The sequence below is a fragment of the Rutilus rutilus genome (genome assembly GCF_951802725.1).
Source record: "Rutilus rutilus genome assembly, chromosome: 6".
NCBI classification, from domain to species: Eukaryota; Metazoa; Chordata; class Actinopteri; order Cypriniformes; family Leuciscidae; genus Rutilus; species Rutilus rutilus.
This window is the reverse complement of record NC_140214.1, coordinates 3,449,264-3,459,318: the sequence shown is the minus strand read 5'-3', so window position 1 is coordinate 3,459,318 and position 10,055 is coordinate 3,449,264. Positions and strand designations below refer to the sequence as shown.

The following is a 10,055-nucleotide window of genomic DNA, read 5'->3' as shown; positions in this document are numbered from 1 at the left end:
TTTGTCCCCGAAATATAGTTAAGTACACACACACACACACAGGCAGTATGTTATTTGACATTGTAATACTATTTCACAATATTACTGTTTTTACTTTATTTTTGCTCAAATAAATGCAGCATTTATACCAGCAAAATTATTTTTTATGGTTTAAACAGAGTAAAAAAAAAAAAAAGGTCCTTGGTAAAACAATGTCAGGTTAGCAGTTTTTGCTGTGTGTGAATCAGTCAGTAATCTGACGCTGTTAACCCCGCTCTCTGTTTGACCGACAGCACGCATTCACGTCAGAGAGAGACCGCCATTCATGGCAGCTAAATGATGAAATACTGCCATTATAAAAGAACTGAAGGCCGACACCTGATCCGCCGTGTCTCACCGAGGCCTTTTGTGCCAGTATTTCATATCTGAAATATCTGCTGGCATACGCTGCAGACCACAGGGAGTTTGCCATGGCACTGCGAGGATGGGGAACAAACAGACCATCTTCACATCCCAGCAACTGGACGCATATCAGGTCAGGCCATCTGAGATCGTTATTTTGGATATTGCACAACCGTTCAAAACTTTGGGGTCGGTACGAATCTTCAATGCTTTTGACAAAAGTCTCTTATTTTCACAATAGGCTGCATTTATTTGATCAAAATGATACACTTTAAAATTGTCTATGTGAGTGTATTGTAAAATGTAATTTATTCCTGTGATCAAACAAAGCTGAATTTTCAGCATCATCATTACTCCAGTCTTCAGTGTCACATGATCCTTCAGAAATCATTCTAATATGATGATTTGCTGCTCAGGATCAACATTTATTATTATTATCAATGTTGAAAACAGATGTGCTGCTTCATATTTGTGTTGAATCTGTGGTACTTTTCTTTTCTTTTTTTATTCTTTGATGAACAGAAAGTTCAAAAGAACAGCATTTATTTGAAATATAATATTTTGCAACATTAATAAATGTCTTTACATTGTCAAATGTCAAAAACATCAGTTTGCAACAAAAAAGCATTAAATTATGTATATTTTTTTGAATATCTTACTAACCCCAAACTTTTGAACTGTGTATATCTCACCTGCATCTTAAAAATGCAATTACATTAGAAAACTGTAAAAATTAGTGCACTTTTGTGAAATAGTCTATAGCAAGTTTTAAAGTTAAAATGGTAAAGATAAGAGTGATATTCAAACTGTTATGGTTATCAGCTATATTCATGAATATGAAGGCTTTGCACCTCATTATGATTTCCCTCAAACAATAAAAAATGAGCATGAATGCTGCTTTGTAAATCATTGCATGTTTTTGCTTCATTTTGAAGGACTGCACTTATTTCACCAGAAAAGAAATTCTGAGGTGAGATACGCAGTTTTCATAAAAAGATACTTGTGTGTTTAATGTGGCTGAAACTGAAAAAGCCTCTAAGCTGCACTACAAAAAATGCTGGGTTGTTTGCTGGGAGTCAAATATGGACAAACCCAAACGTTGGGTTAAAAATGTAACCCAACGGCTGAGTTAGTCCATATTTGACCCAAAGTTGAAACAATCCAGCATTTTTTAGTTATTAAATCGGTGGCGCCCATGCATAAACAGTATGAAGATGTCATACAGGTCTACTTCCATATAATGTCTTCATGCATGCTGTCTTTCCGCAGACTGTTTCACCGATACCGTGATTTGGCTCCCCAGCTCGTGCCGCTGGACTACACCACGGGACCGGACGTGCGTTTGCCGTACGAGCTCATTGGCAGCATGCCGGAGCTGAAGGTACAGCGCATCTCATCTGTGTTCCTCATCTATTATGAAACTCCTACTAATTGATCGCAGTCTTGGTGAGGTTAAGCGTTATCAGATCCTCGCAACTCAAGAGAACCGACAGCTCAGTTTAATTTGTGAAGTATTAGTGAAGAGGAAACAATCCTGCAGCATTTGGTTGAGAGACACAGAAACAGAACTTATGCAATATATATGATACACTGTTTTAACTGTCCCAGTGAAATACCACTAGTAAAGTATTAATCAAAATTAAGATTTTCAGAGGTGTCGATTTCGTATGAATCCCTGTGACATGGAATAGTATGAGTTTTTTTTTTTTGAAGGAAAGAGGAAAAAAGTAAGCACCGTCACTGGGATGCAAGCAAAACATAAATAGGCTCTACCCAGCCAACATTTCCATGTGAGCCCCAAATGGGGCAGAAAGAAATTTGTCCATGGCCCCATGTATATTTTCCCATAGGGACACATAATGGGTCCATAGTGGACTCTAAGTGGTGCTAATAATGGGGCTGAGGTGGGCTGCACACAAAAACCTTATGGGGCTCATATTCGTGATCACACTGGACCACAGTGGGGGAAAATTAAGCCCCATTTATTCATTTCTTGAAAGATTCCAGTGGGTCAAATAATTTTTTATATTGAACTTTAAGATAAAACCTCTTGAAAGAATAAAAATGAGTGATGTTCGGTTCTTGAGCGAATCGTTCTTTTGAGCCGGTTGAACCCGATTAATATGAAGTAACCGGTCGAGCTGATTCATTAATCGAACTGAATCGAACTTTAGTTTCGGGTTTCGTAGTCCGAAAGAACCGGTTCGCGGAAATGAATCGGGCTTGACATCAGTCATTCAGATCATCGGCTTTAGAGAGCTCCATGAAATCGAATTAGTGTGTTCCAAAATCTTTCAAAATTATCCAATTATATAAAAGCGACAGTAAAACTTGGTTAATGTAAAGTCAAATTATAAATATCTTCTTACCTTGAGAGAATTTATATCTCTTGATAGTGTTCAAGTGTGTGTGTGTGTGTGTGTGTGTGTGGGTGTGGGTGTGGGTGGGGGTGGGGGAGTAGTTTGTCACTATCCCTGTCTCTAGGTCCTTTGTTGTATTTATGCATTTTTATTTTGAAGTGTATTTTCTGTTCACGTTGTTGCAATGTTTCCCCATTCTTGTTTGCCTTTGTTTCTGTAGAAACCTGTTTGTTTCCTTATGATTAATCAGTCTCAGGTGTTCCTCGTTTCCCTCTTGTTATCCTGTGTTATTTATACTCCGTGTTTCAGTCTTAGTATGTAAAACTGTTATGTTTCTTCTTTTTTGTTCCATTTTCCTGCTTATGGTTCTGATTTAGGCCTCAGTTTGGATTAACTTTGCTTTTAGGTTTTAATAAACTTTGCTGCAAGTGAGTTCTCGCCTCTCTTCTTCCTTGCTCAAATGTAGCAGAAAATATATTTCAAAATAAAAGTGCATAAATACAACAAAGGACCACGTAATAATCAAGAAACTGTGCTGCATATGTGCTGTAATGATATGACGCAGCGCCTGAAAATAGTCCCCAGCTCGGTAACTTCCAACGTGACCGGGACTAAGTTTGTCTAACCTATTAGACCTATTTTCAGGCGCTGCGTCATATCATTACGCCTGCTGGACTCATGGTGCGGCAGCAAAGTTTCTTGATTATTACACAGGAATGAGAGTATAGTTCCTAGCCATATCAGCCTAGAAAATCACAACTTTTCATTTTCCGTCGGTCTTAGTACACGATGTAACTACAGAAGAGTCAAGTTTTAAATAGGAAAAATATCGAAACTCTTTGGTCATTTTTTTGAGAGAGATGCTAATGGTCCTGTCAGATTCAATGATCTATGCTAAGCTATGCTAAAAGTGGTACCGCCAGACCCGGAGATCAACTGAATGGATTCGAAAACGGTAAAACTCAACTGTTTAACTCTGGGGGAGTTGTAAAATGAGCCTATTTCCAAAAAAAGTGGAGTATCCCTTTAATATTATCGGCTTGATAAGAAAATGTGGCCGATATATTAAAGCCGATAAATAATGGATTATTTCAGATGTGCACTGTTCAACATTGAATTCCTTGAAATAATATGATTGAAATGACTTTGAAAAAGGAAAATACAGTTAAGTGCAACATGTGCTGTCATATCAGCTACATAATATTATAATGAGAACATTATAATTGTGTGCTTTTAATGGTGAGACTTCAGGCTCTCAAAAATTATATAAAAATGTGGATTTAGATTTATCGGCCAATATATCGGTTATCGGCTCTCAGATATAAAGAATTATCAGGATCGGCCAAAATGTTCATATCGGTGCATATAAAACAAATGGAATAGCCCACTTAAAATGTAATCAATTAAATATAATAAAGCCCAAATGTGGCTCATATGGGACCCTCAAATAAACAATAATGGGTAATTTAACTGAGATGCCCAGATGATGCCCATCTAACCCAGATAAAACCCATGTGGGGCTCACATGGACATGTTGGCTGGGTAGTTACGAACTGCATGTAGGCTACACATTTAAGAATAAAATGTCATCTTTTATTCAGGATAACCCATTCAGGCAGAGGATCGCTGAGGTCTTCTCAGAGGATGGAGAAGGAAACATGACTTTGGACGACTTTCTGGACATGTTTTCAGTGCTCAGTGAAATGGCCCCGCGGGACCTGAAGGCGTATTACGCTTTTAGGATATACGGTCAGTCTTAAGGTGCGGTCACGAAATCTCGTGGGCAAAAAAGGGTCTATGATCTACTTGTCAACAGCGTAGCATGTAAAGCACAGGTCACAAGTCACTTTCAAATGAACCTAGCAGTTTTGTGATGGACAGCGAGGCAAATTCTCGTGACCAACTTGAACATGAGCGAAATTTGTGTGTGGAAATTTTTCGCCCTCACATGAATCTCCTATCTCGAAACTACTGGATTTCGCCCACAAAATAGAATGATGCTTAGGATTTAATTGAATAATAATCATTTGATGTTCTGTTTGGGGAAAAAACGTGTTAAGTAAGCCTATTATTTATATGCTATAATATTTGTTTTCATGTTTTATTTCTTTTTTTTTCTTTTTTTTTTTTTTTTTGTCGTTTTGTTACGTGCTTTTTTATTCTTTTTGTAAACATTACTATTTAGGTTTAATTTATTATAATTTCATTTATATTTAGTATTTAGTTTTCTTTTTTTTTCTTTAGTTTTAGTTTTTATTCCAGTTAGTGATTTCATGCTTCAACTTTAACTAACCAAAAATGAGAAATGTTGCCTTGGCAACTAAATGAAATAAGTTTAAGTAGGCCTATATGTAGATGTTTATATGTAGAATTCAGAAACTCTTGTTATTAGCGACACTGGTGGCCATTAAGTGAACTGCAGCCAGTAACTTACTGCTCGTGCTCGCACTCGCGAGTCTCGTGCACAGGTAACGTACAAGAGTCTGAACGTGATTCAATGCCCCGATTTACTCACGGCGAAGTTCTTTTTCTTTTCTTTTTTTTTGCTGAGAAGTAAAAAGAGGTTAGAAAACCTTAGTTTGCAGTGATATACGAACATCCAGACGCCGAACACACTGCTGAGAGCGACGTTTAGATGAAGATGTAAAAATGTGCTGCACGCTTGGCTTTCCTCTCAATAACAAAATAAACACACATACATAACAACGTTGAGAATAAAGCAGCCGTTCAGAAACAGGGATGCAAACAGCGCGCTTTTCGGCGCCTCCCGCTTTTTTCACGTCAGTTTGGGTGACAAAGTCATCTGAAGCCATTCCATAGCTTAATGTGAGGGACAGAAGTCTATTTACATCATTAAAGTTTACGAAAACTCGTTTTCCCTCCTCTGCGGCTGTCAATCATTCTCCATTCAGTATTCAAACAGCGCGTGCGCCTCTTCCGGTTACAGCAGGATGCACGGTAAAACTCTCTCCAATATGATATATTCATATTATAATGCTTGATCTGTAGATAAAAGGCTGTGGATTTGCATAAAATGACTTTATTTTGTGTATTTGTATTTTATGTTTGTTGCTGTTTTTAAATGACTCGCTACCGTGTGCCTGTTAGATCACACACATCACAAGGACTATGAATCGGCATCAAACGCACAATAACTGGAATTTAAAACTGTGAAGAAACAAATGATCAATAAACTGCTGGACAGATAGACACTAGGATTTGTGCGCTCGACATTTCTTCGCTTTGTGCCGTGAACTTTTAAATGCGCACTTGTGCAGCATACTGTGACTCCATGTTGCTTTGAGCACATCATTCTGCACCCGCGATGCGAATTATACACATATTTCTGTGTAGTGTAGGCTATTTAAATATATACACTTCTGAATTCTTGACATTAATATATAAATATAAAATGGTGAAATGTATGATTGCCTGATTATAGGAGTAATAATAGTAATTTGTTTTTATTAACATGTTTAGATTTTATAAAATTACTGTGCAGATTTTTTCAAGAATTACTTTTTGCTGCTGATTTATACACTCACTAAGTTTAATAAAAATACATATTAATACATTTATGTAATATTTAAAGGTGTTAACTGTAATCTTACACTGCAAAATAATAACTTACAAAGGATTAAATTAATCACAATTATGTAAGTATCTGGAAATTTGCCGCGGGGCGAGGGCTTTGATAACCTCTCTCTTTTTTGACCATACATGTGTTTGCATCCCTGAGAAAGCATCTGATCATATCGATGTGAATATGTTTGCACCAGCTCTGCGAGGTAATTAAAATTACACTGTTATGATAGTTGATTATAAAGTATAGCCTATATTAGACTGTATAGGTCTGACTATGTGAGACTAGTTTTAATTAATCCCCTTTCTTTGCATAACACATTGACACTACAGTACAGAATGGCTCTTTCTGCATTATCCTGAACATAAGCATTCATTTCATGTATCTTTGAATATCAGTAGCGCGCGTTACCGTCACATCCTTTTGATTTTCCCGGCAAAAACGTCCCGAGAAAAATCAGTCAGGCTTTCATAGACAAACTAGGAGATCGGGGAAGGTCTCGTTTAAAAAAGAAATGCTTTAAAAGCTGTTCACACATTGGCAATGAAAAGCGATTAATACATGAAAATTCTTAAATAGAACCTTTAATCTAACATGTTTTATTTTATTTGTGATTTTTCAATGAACAAAAACGTTTTTAATAATAATCCTCAAAGGACATGGTGGGGAGAGGCCTATAAGTCAGTGCATATGAGATCATCCGATACTATGACCTGATCTCAATCTTCTGTTCCTATTCATGTAGAGATGAACCCGCAGAACCTTAACTGACACAAGAATATCAATAATTCAGACGTTCATTAAAGTGGGAACTGCTTATGGAAAGCTCTGTTCATATCTGTGTTCGGTGGCTGTCTAATTAAAAGATCTCAGAGAACCTGATCTGCTGCTGTCATCAGAAAAGACTCTGTTCTCATGCAACATTAACACGGGGTAAATGACAACGCTCTCAAACAATAGAGATCAATGATGGGAACAAGAGAGTATGCTGAAATTATTCAGACTGAACACACTGAAGGATTAATTGTTAAGAATGTTCAAAGCATAAAGTTTACAAACGGGTTTACCGTGGCATACTATGGGTGTCTTGTATGAATAAACTGTAAAGAAAATTACACTGTAAAAAAAAAATTCTGTAAAATTTACGGTAAAAAAACTGGCAGCTGTGAAATTTACCCTAAAAAATACGGTAGCAACATTTACAGACATAATTTCAATTTACAGTAAAAAAAAAAACGTTTTTCATTATCTTATAATGTTAATTTACTGATCTACTGAAGAATTAATATCTGTTTTATACCATTGTAATACACTGACAACCACCAATTACAGAGGTGATAAAAGTCATATGATGAATCAAAGCTCATTGCAAGCAGATTTACCACAAGAAATTTTATATTAATATATAGAAGCTGTGCAGTCTCATTCACACGAACACTAAACACCATCATGGTAACACATGGAATTTTAAAAATGCAATAAACATTAATTTAACAACATTAAATGTAACATAAAACCCTAACATACATAACTGATTAGAAAAAACTAAGAAAAACTATAAAGAAACAGTGAAAAATACATCAAATGTGAAGTGTCACGCAGAGATTTGTGGGAATATCAATTTAAGGTTTCTCATATTTTACTGTAAAATTTCATTAAATGTACAGTAAGATCTATCACAGTTATTCACAGTATATAGTACGGAAACTTTCTGTTAGCCTATTAACAGTTTTTCACCGTAGCATTTTTACAGTCTTTTACCGGTAAAATCACGATCATTTTTTACAATGTAAATATGAAATAAATAAAACGATATATTCTAAGTGTTCTAGTTATTCTAAAAAATGAATCATGTTAAGACAAAATACACATTTAAAATGGGTTAATTTATGTATAAAAAGTTAACGGTAACAATTTGGACATTGATTTCTTTTGATTTTTGCATTGTTAAATGTCTTGTGTCTGTGACAAGGTGCTAACTATTATTATTATTATTATTAAAAACAACTTCTAAAAGTATTTCTTTAAGCCAGAATTGTCTTTTTCTGCATAAAAATTGAGCAATTGACTAACGCTTTTTAAAAGCATTTTAAAAGTTGCATTAAAAGGTTTTATTAATTTATTTCATTTTTAACTTAAATTACATGTTCAACACAAATTAAGTGCTTTTCATGATAATTAATGTTCATTTTTATTTGCCCATTTTAATAGTGATTTATTTACTTGCAGAACTCGCCCTCGTCTCGTTTCTCCCTCTAGATTTCAACAACGATGACTTCATCTGTAAATCCGACCTGGAGAAAACCTTGAACAGACTGACCCGCAACGAGCTGACCGAGGATGAGGTGAGGATGGTGTGTGAGAAGGTGATCGATGAAGCTGATCTGGACAACGATGGTCGATTATCTCTGGAGGATTTCCAGCACATGATCGTGAGAGCGCCTGATTTCCTCAGGTAACAGTTACACACACACTTTTCAGTTCAGTTTTATTTTGATTTTTCATTTAAAGGAACACTCCACCGTTTTTTGAAATAGGGCTTATTCACCTTCTTTCCTACATTTAGATAGGTGGGCAAATGCATTTTTGTCTCAGTGCATGCATTGTTTTAGTTTGACAGGGTCAGCGCTAGCTTAGCTTAGCATAATGAATGGAATCCTTTGTTGCCAGCTAGCATGTCCTGAGTAAAAGTGATAAAAAAAAAAAAAAAAAACCTAATTACTTCTTGTGGCCTGCGTATTCACAACGAGTACAAATAGTGATGCAGATTAACACTAGGCGATTTCCTAGGCAGATATTGACTTATATATTAAGGACTATATTAGGGGGAAGCACAGGCGAAGCACTGCTACTTGGGCGTGATATCTCTGCACCCAAGTAGCAGTGCTTCGCCTGTGCTTCCCCCTAATATAGTCCCAAGTCAATATCTGCATAGGAAATCGCCTAGTGTTAATCTGCATCACTATTTGTACTTGTTGTGAATACGCAGGCCACAAAAAATAATTAGGTGGGTTTTTTTATTTTTTATATCACTTTTACTCATGACATGCTAGCTGGCAACAAAGGATTCCATTCATTATGCTAAGCTAAGCTAGGGCCGACCCTGTCAAACTAAAACAATGCATGCACTTAGACAAAAATGCATTTGCCCACCTATCTAAATGTAGGAAAGAAGGTGAATAAGCCCTATTTCAAAAAACGGTGGAGTGTTCCTTTACTGGTTTTCAAATGAAATCTTTTCTATTTTAAAGGAATATATTGGTTTAAACATAGCATCTGTGGTTTGAATATGTTGACTTGTCCCCAGTGGCAGTCTATGTAACTCAGTATTTCTAAGCACAATATTCATAACAAATAAACATGACGTGTGTTAGCATGAAACTGCTGTGATACTATTACTTTAAAAACCCCTGTAGTCAATCATATTATCCCTTAAAACTCATCTTTGATCACCAAAATGACATATTTAAACATTTTTTCATTGAAAAAATCTGCATGGCTTATAATATCTTGAATGTAACTCGACACCCTTGCCTCCTTTAGTATGCGTGGTTCTATGAATATGCAAATGAGCCCTGCCTCCTCTCACTCACTCAGCTCAGAGATCCACTGGTTGACGATCACACGTTGATCTGATTGGTTACAAGGTAGTTTGTGACACCAGCGATTTCAAAGCGTGTCTTTGGTTCACTGCAGTTTTAAGGAGAAAATACTCAGCAATGGTGTCGATT

At 36.2% G+C, this 10,055-nt stretch overlaps 1 protein-coding gene across 1 annotated transcript in view; it reads left to right on the top strand.

Annotated features, from left to right (window-relative positions):
- Positions 1-448: 448 nt before the first annotated feature.
- Positions 449-10,055, top strand: part of cib3 (calcium and integrin binding family member 3) — a gene marked incomplete at its 3' end in the record, with an annotated part of 11,470 nt that continues 1,863 nt past the window's right edge. The window contains exons 1-5 of the mRNA XM_084410481.1: positions 449-514; positions 1,317-1,351; positions 1,651-1,762; positions 4,343-4,490; positions 8,584-8,779. Of these exons, the coding sequence (XP_084266607.1) occupies positions 464-514; positions 1,317-1,351; positions 1,651-1,762; positions 4,343-4,490; positions 8,584-8,779 (542 nt within the window). The 5' untranslated portion in view covers positions 449-463. The remainder of the gene's footprint in view (positions 515-1,316; positions 1,352-1,650; positions 1,763-4,342; positions 4,491-8,583; positions 8,780-10,055) is intronic.